General features: G+C 62.3%; 1 protein-coding gene across 1 annotated transcript in view; it reads right to left on the bottom strand.

Annotated features, from left to right (window-relative positions):
- The window catches only part of VOLCADRAFT_118510 (uncharacterized protein), a gene marked incomplete at both ends in the record, with an annotated part of 39,020 nt that overhangs the window by 6,806 nt on the left and 11,350 nt on the right, over positions 1 to 20,864 (bottom strand). The window contains 39 exons of the mRNA XM_002953843.1: positions 19 to 206; positions 666 to 889; positions 1,236 to 1,362; positions 1,402 to 1,579; positions 2,304 to 2,408; positions 2,803 to 3,120; positions 3,365 to 3,510; positions 3,880 to 3,883; positions 4,601 to 4,660; positions 4,942 to 6,300; positions 6,596 to 7,399; positions 7,703 to 7,860; positions 7,978 to 8,161; positions 8,281 to 8,392; positions 8,687 to 8,986; positions 9,407 to 9,981; positions 10,033 to 10,109; positions 10,359 to 10,909; positions 11,160 to 11,709; positions 12,079 to 12,192; positions 12,388 to 12,454; positions 12,697 to 12,831; positions 13,071 to 13,286; positions 13,323 to 13,427; positions 13,769 to 13,948; positions 14,225 to 14,394; positions 14,503 to 14,855; positions 15,379 to 15,510; positions 15,725 to 15,865; positions 16,169 to 16,729; positions 16,934 to 17,218; positions 17,517 to 17,625; positions 17,918 to 18,041; positions 18,202 to 18,339; positions 18,562 to 18,636; positions 19,035 to 19,156; positions 19,579 to 19,789; positions 20,031 to 20,147; positions 20,316 to 20,597. Of these exons, the coding sequence (XP_002953889.1) occupies positions 19 to 206; positions 666 to 889; positions 1,236 to 1,362; positions 1,402 to 1,579; positions 2,304 to 2,408; positions 2,803 to 3,120; positions 3,365 to 3,510; positions 3,880 to 3,883; positions 4,601 to 4,660; positions 4,942 to 6,300; positions 6,596 to 7,399; positions 7,703 to 7,860; positions 7,978 to 8,161; positions 8,281 to 8,392; positions 8,687 to 8,986; positions 9,407 to 9,981; positions 10,033 to 10,109; positions 10,359 to 10,909; positions 11,160 to 11,709; positions 12,079 to 12,192; positions 12,388 to 12,454; positions 12,697 to 12,831; positions 13,071 to 13,286; positions 13,323 to 13,427; positions 13,769 to 13,948; positions 14,225 to 14,394; positions 14,503 to 14,855; positions 15,379 to 15,510; positions 15,725 to 15,865; positions 16,169 to 16,729; positions 16,934 to 17,218; positions 17,517 to 17,625; positions 17,918 to 18,041; positions 18,202 to 18,339; positions 18,562 to 18,636; positions 19,035 to 19,156; positions 19,579 to 19,789; positions 20,031 to 20,147; positions 20,316 to 20,597 (9,657 nt within the window). The remainder of the gene's footprint in view (positions 1 to 18; positions 207 to 665; positions 890 to 1,235; positions 1,363 to 1,401; positions 1,580 to 2,303; positions 2,409 to 2,802; positions 3,121 to 3,364; positions 3,511 to 3,879; positions 3,884 to 4,600; positions 4,661 to 4,941; positions 6,301 to 6,595; positions 7,400 to 7,702; positions 7,861 to 7,977; positions 8,162 to 8,280; positions 8,393 to 8,686; positions 8,987 to 9,406; positions 9,982 to 10,032; positions 10,110 to 10,358; positions 10,910 to 11,159; positions 11,710 to 12,078; positions 12,193 to 12,387; positions 12,455 to 12,696; positions 12,832 to 13,070; positions 13,287 to 13,322; positions 13,428 to 13,768; positions 13,949 to 14,224; positions 14,395 to 14,502; positions 14,856 to 15,378; positions 15,511 to 15,724; positions 15,866 to 16,168; positions 16,730 to 16,933; positions 17,219 to 17,516; positions 17,626 to 17,917; positions 18,042 to 18,201; positions 18,340 to 18,561; positions 18,637 to 19,034; positions 19,157 to 19,578; positions 19,790 to 20,030; positions 20,148 to 20,315; positions 20,598 to 20,864) is intronic.

Below are 20,864 nucleotides of genomic sequence, written 5' to 3'. Positions count from 1 at the left end.
CACCCACCCACCACCCACCTGCACGTGCGTCAGCAGCATTACCCGCACCTCCTCGGGCAGCCGTTCCAGGTGCGGCAGCGCCACCGCCGCCAGGAAGCCGGCGGCCCCCAGCGAGGCCACCCCCAGCAACGTGTACAGCCGGGAGGCACCGGGCTGGGGAAGCAGCAGCCGCCGCGGCGCGGACGCGGGAAGCGCCGCGTCCAAACCTGATGGAGGCGGCCGGGGCCACCGGGACAGGAGGAGGAAGCGGGAACAAACGGGGGGAAGAGATAAAAGGAAGCGAATCTTCATCCTGGGCCAAGGGATATGTGCAAGACCAAGGGATATGTGCGAAACGCATCACAATCCACACATACTTGGAAATAATAAAATTATAAAGTTTCCTCGAATTTGCAATATGATTATAATGGTTAAGAATTAAAATGATCTAAACAACCTCAAAAAGATGGCGGAATGTAGTGACGGCCCCGCGCTATTCACAGCGCCATTGTCGGAAGCCTCCCACCACATCTCCCCCCAACCCCGACGTCGCCCACGCAATCAACCGAAGTTGCCACCAGCCGGCCCCAGCCGAGTCCCGGCCCAGTACGTATGACTAGTGCGCATGGCGACTGGGGCCCTTGATAGCGGTGAGGATCCTAGATAGACTGACCGGGACCACGTACCCGGCACCAGATGAAGCAGCTCTGCGGAGCAAACCACCGGCGGGGCAGCCGCCGCCGTCGTCTCCGCACCCGTCTCCACTGCCGCAGCTGCAGCTGCATCGGCAGCCGAGGAGGAGGTCGTGGAGGGCCCCGGAGAGCCCTCCTCCAGAGCCGTGTAGACGCCGCCGTGGGTTGGGTAAATAGGCAGGCGACGCAGGAAAATGATGTCCGCAGGGTCGATGTTGCTGTGCGTGAGGGAAGACCGAAGCATCGGTCGGGTGTAGTGAGATCCAGATTTAAAAATGATGGTGAGATAGTACGAGGAATCACTTTACAAGGCTCCGATTCATGGCATTTGGGTGAACCGATACACCGCTGTAACCGGATGCCATCCACACACGACCGTGACCGACCTACTTACTCCTTTTTCCGTTGACCGTGTTAACGTCGACGTCTGACAGTAATACTACTACCCAGACAGTGCGCCGCAAGAAGACAGGCAAAGGAATGAAAGCTCCCGGAATGAAAGCGTCGACCCCAGTCGCGCCCATCTCCTACTACTACACGGCACCGCGGGACGGTCTCCCTTACGTCGGAGTCGCCTCGGCCAGGAGCCCGAGCACCGCCGCCCTCGTGGCATCATCCCACTCCGCACCGCAACGAAGTGGCAGCGCACCGCCACAGGCCGCATTGCACAGCCGCATCTTCTCCACGAGTGCTGCGACGGCAGCGCCCGCCGCGGCACCCGCCGACCCACGGGTCGCTGCAGAGCCCGCGACCGCCGCGGCCTCCGCCAGGCCACGTGCCGGCAGGCCGTCGGCGTGCGGCGCGCAATGGCGCCCCGCTGCCGCCCTGAACCTGGGGTCCAGCAGCGGACAGCCGATGGCGTGAAGCGCCGGGGCCAGCCAGTTCCAAGGCGCCGGGAGAGCGGGCTCCTGCGGGGTGTGTGGGTAGCAACACAATTATTAGCAACACCAAATATTAGCAACACCAATATTAGCAACACCAATATTAGCAACACCATTATTAGCAACACCATTATTAGCAACACCAATATTAGCAACACCAATATTAGCGACACCAATATTAGCAACACAATTATTAGCAACACCGATATTAGCAACACCGATATTAGCAACACCAATATTAGCAACACCAATATTAGCAACACCAATATTAGCAACACCAATATTAGCAACACCAACACCAACAACAGTAGCAGCAATAACAGCAGTAACAGCAGCTACGACAGTCTTGGCATGCGCAACAAGAGCCGGCCAACCGACCTCCGGAATGTCATTCAACTTCACCGTGCAACTCAAGCCGCAGGCGCAGTACCACTGCAGCACTACTATCCCCTACCAGCCCTACTAGCAAACTGCACGCACGCACGCACTCGGTCCAGTGCGCGAAACCGAAGCTACCAAAAGTAACACCAAAGCGCACCATGCAAAGCACAACACGCTCGCACGCAAGACATACCAGGTCGCGGAGAGCGGGCATCCGCCCAGCCGCAACCGTAGGGCCCTCTTCAGCCGAAAGTGGAGACGGAGACGGAGACGGAGGCGGCGCGGCTGCCGCGGCGCCTTTACCGCCTTTATCCCCTGCCTCAGGTGACGGAGCCGAAGGCAAGCAGATCACCAGCCGGCAGTGTCGTACCGGCAGAAGCACGGCTGTGCCTGCGCGGGACCCCAGAACCGGCAGCAGCGGCCAATTGTGAAGCGGCTCCAGCCGGCCCTCGCTGCCACTACCACCTCCAATAGCCTGAGGATGGGAAATGCGTTTCACATATGCGGACACAGCGTGGGTATCAACGGAATCTTAGCTTGCATTTCCTTGTTGCTCTGGAGGGCGAGAAAGTCCAAGAGAGCCCGCCCTGGAAACATATTTGCATATGTAGAAGCTGTTAAGATTGATCTTAATATATGTCGATCTCAGCCAACAGCAAACCTCGCTCTCCCTCCTCACGGGACAGAGATGCACAATCAACAAGGTGGTAAAAGACTCTTTCCTTAAACGGACACCTTGTTGAAGAGGAAGCGGCCATCCCTTGCGAGGAAGAAGTCGCGCGTTGTGAACACTACGGCAATGCGGGGCAGCAACCCTTGACCCCCCTAGCTGCCCTACCCGGTTCCTAAATCTCCCGCAAGTCACTCACCTGCCATTCCCGCGCAGCTTCTAGTAACCCATTCACCAGCGCCCAAAGCTGCCACAGCCACAAACCGCTGGGGCCGTCACCCTGCTGTCCCCCAGAGCCGCCATCCCAGGTGCGACCCAGGCCCGTAGGACCGACCCGTGGGTCACTGTGCTGGTTCTGCTGCCTCTGCTGCTGCTGGGCTGGAGAAGGCGACGGCTGCAAAGCCGCACCGGAGGCCATTGGGTGGTCCCATCCCGGCGGTAGAGCTGTTCGAAGGTGGCGGGCAAGGTTGTCCAGAGTGTACAACCGCAGCTCCAGGGAAGACCTGTACTGTGGATCCTGTGTACGGCAGAGATGTGGACAGACAGACAGACAGACAGGTAGGGCGTGGACTCAGGAGGCAGCGGCCATTGGACTCTGGGTTCGGAATGTTCAGAAAAATTATAGAAGAGCTGGCAGAGGGTCACAACAAGCGGATTGTGAGCACGCACAGGTTGTAACGGCCTGAAGGGCCCACAGGGCCACACCCCGCATGTCGCCTAGCCTCAGGGCGCATTGCCCTGGTCATAATCCTCTTGCGCACCTTGAAGTGTTCCACCATTTTTGCCACGCAGTCCGGGTGGACGAACTCGGGGCCGCAGTGGGGGGGCAGCAGCACAGCAGGAGTGGGCAGGGCGGGCAGGGGCGGGGCCACAAGCAGCAATGTGGAGCCCAGCGACTCGACACTGCCTGTGGGGCGGTACCACAAGGCGGGCAAGAAGTGCTCACCTGTTCATGCGAAACTGAGGAAACCGGACAAGGTAATTATTTGGAGAGAGGAGGAGCAGCGGGAAGCAGTGCACGGCGCAAGGGGGCTCCCGAGCTGTTCGTTCCTCTTTCCTCATGGGACTTGGGAGGCTGTCCTACTCTATTCCAATCTCGACACGTTTTGTAGGCCGTTCCATCACATGGCCTTGACGTCACCGAATACACTGATGAGGCTGCTGATGCAGCATGTCTGTACATCGTCGTCCAACCACAACTTTCTTGGTGACACCGCCCTGCAGCCCCCACACACCCATGTCCGAGCTCGTCGAGGAACAAACCGCCCCAGCTCACCGTGCTGTGGTTCCAGCATACTACACACAGCTTGTTCTCAGGGCTGCACAAGCTCGACGGTTCCCTTCCCCAACAGCCGCACGAGCTACCAACCCCTGCTATCAGCACATGCTCCACCACACAGCCTCAGCCTCAGCCTGCATGTCCCCGTACAAGCTCGGACCTACGCTGCCATCAAGTGCAATGTGCACCTGCCAGACCGCATACAGGTCATCCATGGTGATGGTGCAGTCATCATAAGTCAAAAGCATCCTTTCACAGCGTCACATGCATTACGTGGTTCCCGTCGCACACACAGCATCATACCTGCTGCAGTGGGGACCGGTAGTCCTCGGCAGTCCAGAAGGCGCGCCGCGTGATAGCGCGGCGGAGGTGGGGCGGGGGCGGCCGCGGAGGTAGCAGCCGGAGCCGGAGCCGGAGCCGTGGGGGTTTGAGGGGCCGCACCAGCATCACCCAGCATTCCTAAAGCCTGCAGTCATTTCCAGACACAACCAAGCCGGGCCCGGGTTGTCCTCAGCTGTATTAGTAACATTAAACAGTGAAAGCTTTAAGGCATTAAGCTTCTTCCGAAAACCGAGCATATTAGACATTAATCCTTGCAGGCGTGATGCGGACAAGACCTTGTCTGTCTGTGTGCCCTTTATTCTGTAGGACATTGTGAAGGTTGGAACGCAGTATCGGTACATATATTTTGCAATTTCTGTACATGTCGTACACGTACCTGCTGTCGTAGCTGGTCGTACAGCGCCGGGCCCACCAGCTCGCCCACCACATTCCGCACCTGCATGCACCACCCGGAGAGAGCAGAACGAGGCAACCGTCCGACGCGAAAGAGGCGGTTAACTTAAAAAAAGAGTACTCGACTCTAAAAATCAAACAGGTGCTGTTGCGGGGGAAAGGGAAAGAAAAGGGAAGGACCGCTCTGAGGGACCACACAGAGATTGACTCACTCGTGCACCGTGGGGCTTTCAACGCAGCACAACCCTACACGCCTTAACACCGCCCCCCAACCCACACGCCTACACTTCTCGCCACTCTCAGTTCACTACCACGCACACCTACCTGGGAAGTCAGGCCGTCCAACAGCCCGCCCACTCCCCCGGCCTGTTGTTGACCCGGGCTACTGCCGCCGCCTCCCATAGGAGGAGCCGCCGGCGCAGCGGCCTGCCCGCGCCCGCCCGCACGTGCAGACCCCACCCCAGCCGGTGCGGAAGCGCCGGAGGCGGCGTCAGCAGCGGGTGCGGCAGTGGACGCCGCCGTCACCTCCGCGACCAGATCAGCCGAGCAGAACAGCAGTAGCTCTGTTGCTTCAAGGACGGTGAGTCCCGGCCAGGCGATCTTGGCGCTGCCAGCACCGGCGACCTGTCGGCGACCGAGGTTCTTCAGCAACGGCCGTACGACAGCGGGGCTGACGGTACGGAGGCCGTGCACGTCCGCGGATTCGAGGTGCTGCTTTGTAATCCATGGGACGTCAAACAGGGGCAGCTGGCGAGCCATGAAACCCATGGCCGCCGTCCCCAGGCCCTCAGTAGTTGGTTGCAGAAAGCAGCCCTCCGGCAAGTGGACGAATCGACCCGTACGTAAGCGCCACAGCGGCAGCCTGGCGGCGGCGGCGTACATCTGCCGGACGCAGTACAGCGCCGTCTCGTCGGCGATGCCACCAGCGTTGGCGGCGGTCGCCGCTGCCATGTCGGGAAAGATGTCGTACAGCCGCTCCCGCGGGCCGTTGTATTGGTCCTGGGAGCAAAAGAACAGTGCCAGGTTTTGCCAGGCTGTAGCGGCAAGGTCCAGGACCCGACGGTTGTGTTCGCAGCGGTGCTGTAGCTGCGGCAGTAGCGGCGGCGTAACGGGCCCCCCCGGCCCAGGGACCCCGGCGTCGGTGTTGGGCGTTGCGCCACTGCCGCCGCCGGCGGCGCCCTCAGCACGCGCAAACGGTGGCACAACATGCTTCCCGTTTCTGCGTAATAAGTAGAAGTGACCTGCGACGAGGAAGGGCATGCGGCCAAGCGCCGCGCCTCCGCCGCTGCCGCCGCTGCCGCTGCCTGACGGCGTCGCCGGCAGGTACACCGGCGCGTAAAGTCCGCTTGTGATGAAGAGGTTCCGCTGGTCGTCACGACCGATGCAAACAGCCGCGGCCGCTACAAGCTCAGGCCGGCCGCCGCCGCCGCTGGCGGCGGCGGCGGCAGGCGACAGCGGCACCCCATCCAGATCGTGACAGGACGAAACCAGCCAGCGCTCGCGATACACCGTGGCGCCTTGTACCGCCCCCTCCACTGAATTCAAGCCCAAAGCGCCGCTGCCGCCACCACGCGGCTTCACCGGCGGCGGCGGTGTCGACGCTGACGCCGACGGCGGCGACTCACTAACGGCGGCTGGCTCGGTCGGCAGTAGCAGCGCATTATGGGCCATGACATGGAGCTCCTGGGGTATTCACACGGCGGCAGTACGACAATAAAGTGCGGCATTAGGTGACAGCAAGTGCAGTAGCGACGCATGTCGCACCAGGGAAGTCGCAGCAAGGTCGCTGTCAGGCGGAAAACGTGAAGGCATCAGGAAAGCTCTGTGATTCTCACTTTGCGAGAACCTGGAGGAGTTCTCTATGTCCACCTGCTTAGCGAGAGCGCAGCCAAGAGAGGAGAAAAGACGGCATAATAGAGGAATTCGCCCTCACTGCACAGTCCTTCTGATAATGAGGGGTCCAAGACTTCCAACTTACCAACGGACAGAGGTAGTGCTTGGGATTGTCCTGGTTACCCCCACGCCCCAGGCTGCGCCCAAACGCCTGCGCTAGCGCCTTCAGCGCCGCAGGCCCGCTGGATCGCTGCCGTGCTGCGGCGCCAAGAGCGGCAAAGTCGGGCCGCAGCCGGTCTGTGTCCAACGTTACAACCCTCGCTTGCAGCAGCACTTCCCGGACAGCGCGGCTGCCGGTGGCGGCGCCAGTGCCGGCTGCAGTACTGCCGGTGGCGGCGCCAGCGGAGGCTGTGGAGGCTGTGGCCTCCGACGCCGCCGGCTGGGGTCGCAGGAGGGAAACCATGATACCGTGGAGACAGTGCAAGAAGAGAAGACTGCGGGGAGCATGTACGACAAACTGCCGCAGCGCAGCCTCGACTGACTCCAAGGTTGCCGCCGCCAGGCCGCCGTTGCGGAGGCCGCGGGTGTCAGCGGCGGCGACCGACTCGCCGCGAGCTCGCGCAATGGCGGCGGCGCCAGCGGCGCCGGCCGCCACCGACCCCAGCGGCGGCGGCGATGCCCGCCGCAGCGGCAGACGCAGCAGGGTAGCGTTGATGGGACTGCGGATGTCGTACTCGTCGGCGAAACTCCAGACTGCGAACTGGTCGGCGAAGGTGGATAGCAGGTCCGAGGATGCGTGTTTGTACTGCTTGGCGCGGGGGCTGAGTGCGCCGCCCCGCCCGCGACCAGCGCCGCCGCCGCCGCCGCCGGACCCTGCCGTCGACCCGGTGCCGCTGCCCAGGTATATCCCGCTGGGGTCAAACATGTACGTCGTGTCGCCGGAAACGACCTGCAGCGCCGCAAAGAGAACAACACATCTGCAAGTGAGTGCCACCAGGCCATCACCCCGCCAAGGCCAGTTACCATTTGAGGATAAGGGAAACACCAAACGGATCTATCTAAAAAGGGGCGTTTCCAGCAGCCTACGGACTTGCATGGATTATGCTGGAGCCCATGACGTTCGTCCAGCTGCACAACCTTGGCTAGCCGTACCAATCGCGTGCGTCTCCCGTACACATACACATACGCAGGCGTACGCGTACACAGTGCGTAGGTGCATGACTTGCCGTAAGGTCCGCTATGCGTGCCGTACCTGCAGAATCTCCGAAACCAGGAACGCCGACTGCAGCCCCGCCGAATACGCCGCCACGCGACCGCGAATAGAGGGTGGCTGCGCCCGCGAGCACAGCAGCCCCGCCACTTCCTCCGTGCTCAACACCACTTCAGGCAGTACGACACATAGAGCCGGACCTGCCGTACAATATACATGTAAGGATCCAGCGGTAAGAAAGGCATGGGAAAGAAAATCTCAAGCCACTAGACCCTTTCACAGGGCGCAGTGCTCCACCCAGCCAGCCACGCACTCACCTTGGAATGCAGCCAACGCGGGTTGCAACAGCGATTGAGCGGGGTGCTGCCGTACATCCAGGACCAGCCGTACACCGCGCAGCCCCAGCGCATCCGCCACCTCAAGCAGCTCGAACAGGAAGGTCGCGGCGGCGGCCTCTCCGGCCGAAGCGCCGGCGGCTGACGCGCCACTCGGATCCGCAACCTGGTTGCAAGGACGGACAAAGACACAGAACCGGGAATAAATCCAGGATACCCACATCCGCGCCTACACCATCAGCAGTGCTCCCTGTTTAAAAACCACCCCACGGCAACATCCCGCACTCCCCTCCCTTCGCTTGCCTGTGCCGCCGCCAGCCCCAGTCGCTCCCGTAGCTCCCCGGGTGAGGGGCACGGCAGAGCTGCCGTGAGCTGGGCCTCAACTTCGTGCGCGTAGCTGCGTAGAGCAGGTGGAGGATGAAGGCGCAGGTGACGGAGGAAGGGACCCGAGGGGGGGTGCATAGCGGCAGGGAGCGGCGCAAGGGTGTCTGCCCGCAGGCATATGTGGGGCCGGAAGCTACGCACAAGATGCAGACACACATAGCGACAAAAGCGCAGTAAGAAAAACATGCGCGCGCTCCCGTGCACGCGCGCGTGTGTGCGTGTCTTGTTGCGTGTTCCGCCGGGCTCCCGATTGTGACCTAGCTCTCCTAGCACGCACATCCACATTCTCCCCCTTCTTCCCCCTCACCGCAGGCTCCTCACGCCCAGCGCCTCAGCCGTAGTCTGCGGCAGAGCACCGTGGGCCATCTGGACGTGGCGCGCGTCCAGCCACTCGGCGTCGTTGAAGAACAGCTCAGGACCCGGCGTCATGACGGCGGCTGCGTCAGGCACGAAAAAGTGGCCCGTCGGTCTGCCGTACGCCGCCAGCGCGTCCGCCGCGCAGTCTGCCAGCTGAAGCGCTAGCGCGAGGGAGTCGTCGTCCAGAGGGGATCCGGCGGCGGCAGCGGCCAGAGAGGCCAGGCCGGAGGCGTAGTGCTGCGCAGTGAACCTGCGCCCAGCGTTTTGGGTGCACGTTTTGGGATCCTTGTGGACAGTAGGGCCCAGCGGCCCCAGGCCCCAGGGCCAGCAGGGCAGCATGTGCACTACTACAAGGACGCTGTGTAAGGAGAGGTACATGTGAAAGGAAAACACACCCTCCGGACGAAGGAGGATGCCGACTTGCGCCGCACCGTCCTCAACGGATTCCTCCCCCATCGTGTCGGCGCTGTGCCACTGGGGTGCTGGCGACGGAGGCCGCAGCGGCTTCAGGGCTTCATAACCATAAGCATACGGCATTCGGCCCCGACCACCAGGGATATGTGAACCCATATCATTGTAGCAGCGCGTGCCATCCCTCCTTGGCCGTGGGCCCGCGCGCCCGCCGACCTGCCACCCAACCATCGGGCAATCCAGCCAACCACACACTTACCTGTCCATCACGCCCATGAGGGACAGCAGCCGGCCGTACTGATGCAGAGGCTCCGGAACCACCCACAGGTACGGCCGGAAATCGCCTTCGGAGCGCAGTACTGCAACTCCGGGCAGCACGAAACCCGCGCCGACCCACACGCAAGGCGAGTCCGGGTCAGGACGCTCGAAGCTCATTGCCACCAGGTCTCCCTCGGGCCCGTCAATAGCAGCGGACAGCGAGTCGTACAGGCGATGTACGGCACTTTCGAGGGCTTTGTTGAGCGTGCTCGCCGCGGCGTCTGCAGCCCCGTCTGTGGTGGGCTTGCCCTCGGAGGACTTTGCGGGTTCAGGGACGGAGGACAGCTGTGCGTCGGCTGAACCCCCTGAACTCTCGGTGTCGCTGTTTGCTCCACCGCCAGCATCCGCCCCCCCATCCGCGACAGCTTCCGTCTGTGCCTGCGGCGGCGGCGGCAGTTGCGGCTCCGCCTCGGTTTGTGTCAGCCGCTTGGGCTTGTAGGCATGCAGGCGGCCCAACTGTATCAGCTGGGCCGCCAGGACACTGACTCGCGGCATGGCATTCCAGCCCAGCGCCGCCTGCAAGGGTTGACCCACGGGTCGCTCGAGGATGTGCAGGGTTGCGCCCACCAGCCACGCGTCAGCCGGCGGCCGGACCAGGCGCGGTGGGGCGAGCAAGGGCGTCGGCATTGACGGCCAGGGAAGGCCTGCAGGGACGCAGAGAGTCGGCACGGGAGATGCCACGTTCGCTGCAAGGAGTAACCATAGGCAACTGACTGAAGGGGCTTGGGGACTAAGGCTGCGCCAAAGCATATTATCGGACGGACGACCAGTCGGTGTCGGCGTTCAGATGCTCGCTAGCCCGTTATCCGTGCTGTTGTCCACCCGCGCGCAGGTCCCAGCCGCTGCGGGGAGTTCTCCCACGCGCCCAGAAACCCCACCCGCCATCCCCCTACCCGGTTCCGGAGCCTCCCGCAACACAGGGCACCAACTCAGACCCGACAGCTGCTCCCACGCCCTCTTAGGATCCTCCTCTCTCCCAGGACTGGCGCCGGCGCCGCCGCCGCTGCTGCCGTACTGCCCTGCCCACAGCTCCAATTGCTGCAACAATGCCCGTGCGCGTGACAGCAGCGATGCGTCCGTCACGGCCGACAACGCCGACGACGACGCCGAGGCCGCCGCCGCCGCCGCCTGCGTCACGGAGGCCATTGAAGCTGAGGCCCATGCTGCGTGATCCGTTTGCAGGGCTCTGGCTGCGGTGAGCAGTACCCGAAGGTCGACAGCCCGCGCCATGCCGAGGAAGCCCAGCGCGTCCAGCAGCCGCGACGGCGGCGCCCCAGCGGCAGTCACGGCGCCAGCGGCGGCAGGCACAGTCAGGGAAGCCGCTGGGAAGAAGGCGCTGTCTGGCGGCAGCAGCGACGTCAGGACCGGTAGACGTGGGTCGTGCAGCTCCGATGGACGACGAAGGTCGCCAGAGGGCGCTGCCGTGGGGATGAGCGGGTGCTCACTGCGCGGCAAAAAGTGTGAGGGAGGGAATAAGATGCACATCAGAAAAATCATGAGAACAAAGAGGTCGTACGTTTCGGTTTTTTTTTGGGTGTGGGGTTTTAGGCTTTTAGGATAAAAATGTCGCATAAGTTATGCTGGTAGCAGCGAGGCAAGGCGTCCAGCTTGACACGCAGAAGCACAGATTAGGCTGGCTCCCAATTCCACTCAGAAAACAGCAAAAAGCTACACCGCAACAACGGCACACCCACCTCAACGCCTGACGCAGCGCCTGCGCCTCCACATTCGCCGCCGATCCCCACATCCCCGCTACCTCCGCCAGCCTGCACAGCAGCCCAGCCACGTAGGTACCCAGCGCATCCCGAGGTAGCTCCGAAGCCCGCGGACCCACGTGCTGCTGCAGCAGCTGCGGGTGGCTGAGGCGAGGCACGCCCAGATGGCGCTCCAGGAGGGCCTCCTCGGCCGGGGAATCGACGCGGAGAAAGGCAGAGGAGAGGACCCGTGGGTCTGTATCCGACGGTGCGAGACGGTGGCGCTTCGGATCTAGGGCCGTGAAGTGCTGCAGCTGCGCCGCCGCCTGCTGTTGTTGCTGCTGCGACGGCTGCTGCTGCTGCTGCTGCTGTTGCTGTTGTTGCGCCGAAGCGGAGGCGGAGGAACCAGCGGCGGCGCGGGCGGGTTCCGCCGGCGGTGGTGGTGGAGCTTTGGCAGCTGAGGCTGCTGGGACCGGGTCCGGAAAGACTTCAAAGATTGGCAGCGAGCGCAACAAGTCCAGTCCTTCTTGGGCGAGCGGCGGTGTGGAACCTGCACGTATGCATGTATACATGCGCACATTATTGGCCACGAAGGAACTGTTAATCGTGCGGGGTTGGATGTAAAGGGATGATGGAGGAATTGGGATAGGGAAACCAATTTCCGCCAGCAGCTCTCCTGGTTTCAACCAGTAAGGAAATCGCATACGCATCGAATACAGCAGAAATACATCTAGGAGTTACTCCCTCCTTCCCAGCGCATACATGCACAGCGCGCATGTCGTACCGCCGCGTGAGCCACCCTTCCTAAACAAGCTCACTCGCCACAAGCCAACAACATTTTAACCATTCCTCCGGTTATTGAATCGTTCGCCGCACCTCTTTTTGAAGGGCCCACCCATTCACCCAGGTACCCACTCACCCGTAAACCAGCGGCTCTGTAGCAGGTAGCTCCGAAGCTGCCGCCTCTCCACCGCCGTCAGGCCGGACAGTCGCACAGACCATGGCTCGGCCATTGGCCCCGACGTGGGGCGAGCTGTGGCAGTAGCGGGCGGTTGCCACAGGGGCCCCCTGCCACGGTCGACAGCATCCCCAGCCCCAGCCCCAACCCTGTCTCCGCCCACGCCAGTTAAGGCCAGGCCCACGCCTGTGAAGCTCTGATTGGAGCCCGCACGACTCAGGGCCCCTAAGGCCTGTCCCTGCGATTGGGCTTGAACCTGGCCAGGTCCACCTCCCCGCGCTTTGGCTGCCGCAATGGCGGCCATGACGCCTGAGAGGCTGGGCTGCTGGACGCAGGCCTGGTTAATAAAGGGGAGAAAAACACAGGGGGGCGGATCGAACCGGAGGATGTTCAACATGACGCTTGCAGTGGACGGGGGGACCAGACTGCAAGGAGCACATCACACGTGCACGCCGCTCCGCCCTGGACACTGGGCTTTCACAATTCCCAACCCGGTGCAGGGGTGTAAGGCGTGCCTATGGGCTAACATAATCGCTGTTTAGCGCGAGGATAGCGCACTAGCGCTATACCGCAACGCACCTGTAACGCAGGTGATGCTGCCGCCCCCGCCCCCGCCCCTGCCGCCTTCTCCAGCAGTGCGGTGTCCAGAAGGCGGCAACCCAGCCGCAGCAACGCGGAAGTGACACCCTCCGTCCAGTCGCCCTCGCGCAGAACCTTCGGCAAACAATAGAAAAATTAGACAACACAAGGGAACACCGAGGTCACAAGCGGCAGCAGAAGGGAGGCGTGGCGCTCTTACTCGCATGCTTGGCTTGGCTAGTCACATATTTTTGAAGGTTGCCTGGAAACCCTGAGCGACGTAAAGTGCGCGACGCCAAACAAGCGCCAACGCTGGTGACTGAACACCGGTCAAGCCAGCACGCAAGCATGCACCCCATATGCGCTCCACGCACCAGCGACTTCTCCTGCAATGTCCCCAGGCGACCGCCCTGTATCGGCAGCACGGGCCACGACGCCAGCTGCAGTACATCCTCACGATTGGCTAGCCAGGCCCACAGCGCGCGAATCCATTCCGCCGTCGGTCCGGGCGATGGCGGCGGCAGCAGTACCGGCGGTGACTGTGGGTCTTGTACTGGTACTTGCTGCTGCGGCTGCTGCGGCTGCTGGGGCTGCAAAGGCGATGTTGGGGTTGGGGCCCACTCCACCTCCACCGCGCCCTGCCAGCTGGGCGGCAGCAGTAGCGATAGGAGAGTGGAATCCAAAAGAGCGGGGGAGAGGCGCTGCACGTTGAAGAGCCGCAAGTCGACGACCTGGAAGGTGAGGGCAGGCATTAGGGTTGCGAAAACTACAAAAACAATAAACGGCCGTCGTCCCGCCAAGCCATCAGACGGAAGGGAGGAAACGCGCGGACGGGAGATTGCTAATACAGCCGAAACGACAAACTACCAACGATCAAACTGCAGGAACTTATCCCAAACGCAGAAACTATTAGCCTGCGCTCCCTGGTAACTCGGGAGGTATCCTCCTTCATAGAACTCCAGCTCGAGGGCTACGTCTCACCGTCAGCTGCGACATGGCCAACACTCCGCCATGAGCCCACCGCCACACCACATCGCCACGTCCGTCCCACATACCCCGGCCTTTTGCTTACCCGCTGCAGCCTCTCGACCAGGGGCCCCGGCAGCCCCGGCGCCAGACACCGGTTGCGTAGCCCCGCCAGCATTTCAAGCTCCAACGACCCATGGGTCAAAACGTACACGTGTGCGGGTGCGGGCGCTGAGTTCCGCCCGCGCGCCGACTTGCCGGACGCAGGAGCACCTTGGTGCGTAACCTGCGGAAGGGCAAAAGGGCAAAGGCACAACAGGAACGCCGGTTCGGGACTGCACGTGATGCTTTTTCTTTTACGCACCTTTCTGCCCCTTGTAACCGTCGAGCATGCGAACCCCTGCGCCGTCACGCTCCTGCGGGGATGCGCTCCCCTCAGGGGTGCCTACCACCGACGCCACACGGTGGGATTCTCAACTAGACGTGCACGGCACACACATACAAACACGCCGTGTGCCACCAGCACCAGCACCAACACCAGCACCAGCACCAGCAACCCCACCTGGAGCCGCCCTAGAGTTCCATCTGCCAACGGCAGCAGCGGCAAACCGTCGAGCTCCTGTTGCAGCTTCTGCAATTGCTGTTGTTGTTGCTGCTGCTGGTTCTGCTGCTGGCTCTGAGCTGCTTGCTGGCCGCCGGCGCTGCCACTGGCCCCAATCGGCGCCTTCCCTCCTGCCGACGCCACCGTCGCCAAAGAAGGAGTGGGAGCATACGCGTCCAAATCCGACAAGCAGTACCGCAACAACGCGGCGACGGCCGCCGTCAGCGGAGCCAGCTTACCTCCGCCAGCATCCTCCGCCAGCGGCTGCGGCAACTGTCCTCCCCCCATGGTAGCAGAAGCAGCCTTATGCTGCGGCGCACCGCCGCCCACAATGTCAGCGTCAGCAGCAGCGGCGGCGGCAGCTGTGATCTGCTGTCCCACCGCCGCGCTGTCGCCGCCCGCGGCTCGCAGCATATTCGCCAGGTGGCGCCGTACGTGCTGCGGCTCGACCGCAGTCGCGGAGGGCACGCCTCGCAGCAGGCGAGCCTCCGCCTCGGGTGGCATGTCGCAGGCAAGCGGCATGCCTAGCGCCACCAGAAGGTTCCGGAGCAAGGGTTCCGCGGCGCAGGCGGCGTCGGAGAACAGGGCCGCACTGCAGAGAGGAAAGCGGACACGACGCCGGCACGCACGTCATGCGGTTACGAGGGTCAGATGGTCAGGAGACACAGATACGACGGATGCCCGGGGCACTCGCCGGGCTTTCCAGGCTGAAGGCAGTGGCCCTGGTGACGTGCGGACACTCCTTGAACCCTGCGGCACTCTGAGATTTCCGTGCGCAGTAACACGTCCAATGCCAAGCGCGGAGTGCCGCGTGCGTCCCTCTGCCGCCCAACGTCGCTCCGCCAGCCCCCTTTCAAAGCAGCCCCTCCCTCCCTCCCTCCCTCCCTCCCTCTGCTCATGCGACTATGGTGTTCATAGTAATGGAGATGGCTATGGCCGAGGTGACTATCTCGACTCTTCCCAAAGTATTCCAACAATGGTCACTGCGATGATGGCTAGCGATACATCATAAATCACAGCCTTCCCCCACCATCAACATCAACATCATCATCGTCAACATCATCATCATCATCATCATCATCATCATGAACATCATCACCACCACTATCACCTACGTGGGTGTAATCCAGCGGCCGTCTCCCGCCCGGGTCCGGGTCCACACGATGGGCAGCTGCCCCAGCTGGTGCTGATACAGCGCCGAAACCAGGTGCGACCAAGGCTGAGGAGTCTCCAGGGAGGGCAGCAACCTGTTCTCGCCAGCCAAGCCAGGGGGTCGCGAAACCGCAGCGGAAAAAAGACTCAGCAGAGACGGTCAAAGCATGTGAAGACAAGGTTGGGCATTAAGGCAGAGCCATCCACCGGGACAGCAGAACGAGAACTGCCAACAAGGTAGAGAAACGACTGAGCGGCATTCGGAAAGGGCGGAGGCGGAGGCCACCAGCACATCTCAGTTCAGCTCACCGGTACAGCTGTTGGCCCGGCCCAACACGCCGCGCCACCGCCACCAGCACCCGGCCGTAGCAGGGGCCCAGTGCATCCGCCATTAGGGCCACATTCCAGCTGGAACGGGCCGCACCGGCCCCCGCCATGTCGCCACCATACCTGGAGGCGCAGGGAGGGAAACACGCAGCAACACGGCGCATTACATCACATACTGCTGAACTGCCATTTCAATTTCGCGTCCGGTAAGTACGACATCCGTCAGGGCCGCATCGATGGTTAGAGTTTAGCCAAGGAAGAGATCGCTGAAGTCTTAAATTTCCCTTTTCCCGACTACACAGCCGCTGGTTCTTAGGCTGAAAATAACAGCGGAGGCACAGACTCCTCTCTGCAGTGCGGCGAATCCCCTCTCCCCTTGGGCCCTGGCAGAACCAAAACCCCATCCTCATAAGTACCTCCTCTCACCAGATGTCTCGGCGGTTACTGGACAGCTCAAAGTAGCCGTTGACATGGACCGGCAACCCCGTGCGGATGGGCAGCGGCAGGAAGCAAAAGGCGCGGCCGTCTAGCCCACCGCCGCTGTCGTCGCCACCGGCGTCGCCTTTGGCCGTCGCCAGCACTTCGCCACCGACGGCACCGCCGACGGCCGATGGCACACGTGCTGCGACACCGACCCACGGGACCATCTTTGTGCTGTGGTTTCGGAACGACTTGAGCGCCATATCCCGCGCGCCTCCTCCTCCCAGGGCATTGCAAACCAACCATCGCTCCGTAACCATCCCGGGCACTGCGCGATGTCCTGGCTTAGACGACGCTTCCGCTGCACTGCTAGCGGAGGTGGCGGAGGCAGCGCCGCCGCCGCCACTGGCTACAGCAGCGATGCCGCCTGGCGGCAGCGTCAAATTTGTCTCCATCTGCAGCTGCATAAGCCCCATCTCGCTGGGCAACCCCGTCGCACTGGTGTTGGCGAGGCGCTTGTAAAAGGAGGCCAGGTCGCTGGGGTCTGAAGCGCTCCCAGCGATAAACCTGACGGCCCCGAGGATTGCGGCGGCGGAGGCGAGTTGGCAGCGCCAGCGCCAAACAATACGTTACTATCAAGTCACGTGATTACGTTCCGACAGGGACTTGGAGAAACGGTTAAGAGCCGACGCTTAGTAAGGGTAAGCCTGCCAAGTACTTTACGTTTCACAAAACAGCAGCGGCAGAACATCTGACACGCGACAGCTTCACCTGGTGATGGCTGACTGCAACAACCCATTTTGCTCCCCAGCGCCCGACAGCTCCGAAACGGAAAGCTGCAGAGCCGCAGCCTCAGCACCTCCGTCCCCTCCCGCTGCTAGTGATGCGGTCTCAGCCGCTCCCGCGGGTGGCACCATCTCCCGACTCGCCCGGAACAGCAGCTGCAGGCACGCCTCGCCGCCGCTGTCAGCAGCGGGCGGTGAAGGCGCTGAGCGGTAGTAGGCAGTTACAAGGCGGATATTCTTGAGGAAGAGCAGTGCGGCGGGTAGCTGGCGCCTGTGTTTGTGGTGGGGGCCGGGAGATGCAAAAACAGAACCAGGCTAAAAATGCTTGGTGATGCGCTTGCACACAGCTCCATGGGCACATGCGAGTGCTCTCCATCCAGAATCCAGAGCACTAAGACACATGCCATTTCCGCCTCATTGCGACCTCACTACAGCTGCCTCATCGTTTGTTCGGCTGTGCGCCGTACGCAAGCTCCGTACTGCGAACTAGATCCGTTAGGCCACGTCGCCAAATTTACTGCTGTCCTGAAGCATTGGCATTCCTAAACCCGGCCAGAGGGTCTCCGCACCTGAAGCTCTCTAGCAGCGCCGCCACGTCCTCCGGGCTGCACGGCGTTGTCTTGATGTCGCTCGCCGCAGCAGCCGCCGGGCCGCGCAGCGGAAAGCGGAACAGGGTGCCTGGTTCCACGGCGGCCACGACCGGTAAGACAGAGCACAGCAGAGAGGAGCCGCGAGAGAAGGGATGGAGAGTGGGGAATCGTTAAGGGACGTGAAGGGACGTGAATGGGAGGACGTCGCATCAGTGGACGTGAGGGCACGGAGCCCTGACCCCGGGCAGTCAGTCAGCAACCACAATTGCGGCCAATGGGGAAGCCCAGGGGGCCCACTAGGATGGCCGCAAATCTAGCAAACGCCCTGCGGCTCATCCCCCGCCGCTTTCTCACTCCCCCGCGCCGGCTCTCTCACTCACCCATGAACCTCTCCTGCATGTTGCAGCCCAAGTGGGTGAAGGGTGTGAAGGCGTCAGGAAACTGCTGCAGCAGCTGTGCGCGCGCAAAGGCGATCTTCAGGCCGGGTTGGGCCGCACTGACGCCCTGCAGACGACGTGGGGAAGCGAGGCGAGGCGAGGCTGAGGCGAGGCGAGGTGGAGCCGAGGGGGTATCATAGGCGAGAAAATGGGGGTAAAGCGAGCAAATAAACACGCAAGACTTTCAACCCCGCATCCCGCCGGCCCCAACCAGCCCGGCATCATACCGGCAGGTACTTGGCATGCGGGTCGAACATCACCAGGTAGTCCCCGGACACGAAGCAGGGCAGATCGGTGAAGTGGTACACGGCGTTGAAACCTAGACCGAACCGGCCAATGGAGGTGGGACGCGAGGCTTTGGAGTCCTGCAGGGAATCAGCCCCGGGGAAACACAGTCCCAGGCCAGAGCCGGCCCAAGCGCGCAGGTCGGAATTTCACGTCACATGGCAAACATGGAAAACAGAGCAGCACACGAAGCTGTTTTTTTGTGAAGCATGTGCAGCGGACAGTGCTTTTTCCGTGCGGCTTTAATGTGCGGAATGGGGCCAGGGTGCTGCAGCAGCCCGACAGGCAGCCATCTCGCTTACCTGGCCGATTCTGGAGATGTTGGCAAAGTCGGCGGGGCTGAACACCGCGTCGTTCGCCACCAGCAGCGCGGGACCCTGCAAGGAAGGTCGTGCAGGATGATAGAGGGCTGCATTGTGAATAGTGCAGCGGCAAGCCCCAGTGTAATGGCTGTTTGCAAAAACCAGTTCCAAGGTTTGTCAATGCGCGAAAACGCCGGACGTGCGCGCGCTTGGAGACAGCATCGTGGCCGTGCTGCAGATTCATCTCAACGGTTGGGAGTGTACGGGGCCATGAACCTCAGACCCCAAGGCCCTCCGAGAGGGCACGCTAAGGTGGGGTGTTTTCCCAGGCGAAAACGGCCCTTATTTAGCAGCACCTCATTCCCACCGCCGCCACGACCACGCCAGGGTCTACTTTCTTGCCTTCAGCCCCCGTGCTTGCAGGCCCCACCACCCTCGCACCCGATCTCCACCCCCCATCCCCACCTGCCTACCTGCCACACCGCCATGGCTGGTGACAAAATAGAGCTCGCGGGGTAGGTGGTGTCGTCCAGCAACAGCTCCAGGGAGGTGGCGCCCGCGTCATCCGCGTTTTGCAACAATTCCATCAACACGCCTGTGATGAAAGGGTGGGGTGGGGGAAAGACGAACCACGAACGAGTGAAGCTGCTGCCAGGGTGGGGTGGGGGGAAGTAGCACGTAAGGAGGAGTTGGGGTGGGGTGGAGGGAAAGGCCTTTCCCACACGTGTCTGGACCCCACACTTCAACTCGTGTTTGGTTCGGCGATCAACAATCCATGGTCCGGGTGCAACAGACAGAGGGCTACAAGCCCACACTCCCGCGTGGCCCACCCCTCCCCTCCATCCCAACCCCACCTACCACCCTCTGATCCCATACTTTCCCCCACCACCACCCCGTCGTCTGTGGTTCGTCTTCACCCCCCCACCACACACACACACACGCCCACGTGACATGTCCGCAAGCAAGCCACTTCCTTGTCGCGGCTTAGGCTTCTTAAAAACACTGCCGATGCCCCACCTGGTCCTTCAGGATAGTCCGCAATGATGTGCCGCAGCCGTGTGGTGAGCGCCTCACTCTGACCAAAAGCCTCCGCTCCGCCCACAGTCCCCAGCGCCATGCAGTCCGCAGAGGCAGCCAGTAGCAATCGCCGCAGCGAAGGAGTACCCAGCCGGGCGGCCACATGCGCGGAGATGCGCGGGTGAACCAGCCGCACAGACGCCGCGGAGGGCTGCGACGGCGTACGGCGCGAGGGGACCCAGCGGCGGCAGCAGAGGCAGCGGTGGCGGTGGCGGGAACACAGGTTTAAGCCCGCTGTTTCGGAGACGTGGGTTCCTCTGATGAGGTGAAGAGCACGCAGGGGCGATGAAGCAGGAGGGAGAGGGAGGACAGCAAAGCAGTGCTGTGGCCAGGCAGCGCATGGGTGGCCGGGTGGGCTTGGCACGATGCCACGGGCGCAAGCGCTCTTTTACCTGTCCCGCCAGCCAGGGTGCGTCGTTGAAGGCTAGGTCGCCAGCGCGCGCCAGCACACCGCGCTCGTCGGGCAGGTAGATGATGGCGCCCGCGGGCAAGGTCAAGTCGGCGAGGGCCTGGAAAGACGTGTACGGCACCTGGTCAGCCTCATGACGTGACTTTGAAACGTCCCCAGATTCCCTCTATTTCATTACCAAGACACCTGCTAAACATGTCTGTCTGTCCGTCTGTCTGTCTGTCGGATCTTTCCGTGTTCGCAGGCCAGCCACTGCGTACCGCCGCACCTGCGCTACTGCTACCACTTGGCCCAGTTGGACTTCCATAAGCGGCTGAGGCGGAGGGGGGGGCGGAGGGAGAGCTGGCGACGAGCTGGCCGCCGCCGCCGCCGTCGCCGCTGACACGCTGGCAGAACCGACAGCACCCGTCGCCTCGGCCATGTCCTGCAGCACGCTGCAGTACTGTACGGCAGAGAAGCCGTCCGCTGCGCCATACGACAGGAGCAAGTCCTTGAAGGGGGCCAGCTCGGCTGGCATGACGTACAGCCATGGCGAGAGGTCCAGGGAGCCCTGCGAGGTGTGTATGGCATACGGCATCCTTATCGGCTGAATTCCCCCCCCACTGTAAGCTTGCACATTCGCACCGGAGCCCTGACGCGCCGGCGGCGGGCAGCGGACAGCTCCCCAACCTCCGATATGCCCTTCCCACTGCTTGATAAGTACCGTGGTCAGCAGGCTGCTGGTGTACCGTACGCGGCGTGCACTTAGGTCACAGTGATGCTCAACGCATGTTGACCCGCCAATCCTTCCTCACCACGCAAGACACCAGACCGCCCC

This window comes from Volvox carteri (assembly GCF_000143455.1).
Source record: "Volvox carteri f. nagariensis unplaced genomic scaffold VOLCAscaffold_39, whole genome shotgun sequence".
NCBI lineage: Eukaryota > Viridiplantae > Chlorophyta > Chlorophyceae > Chlamydomonadales > Volvocaceae > Volvox > Volvox carteri.
Note: the sequence above shows the minus strand (reverse complement) of the source record. Positions and strands in the feature narration are given on the sequence as shown.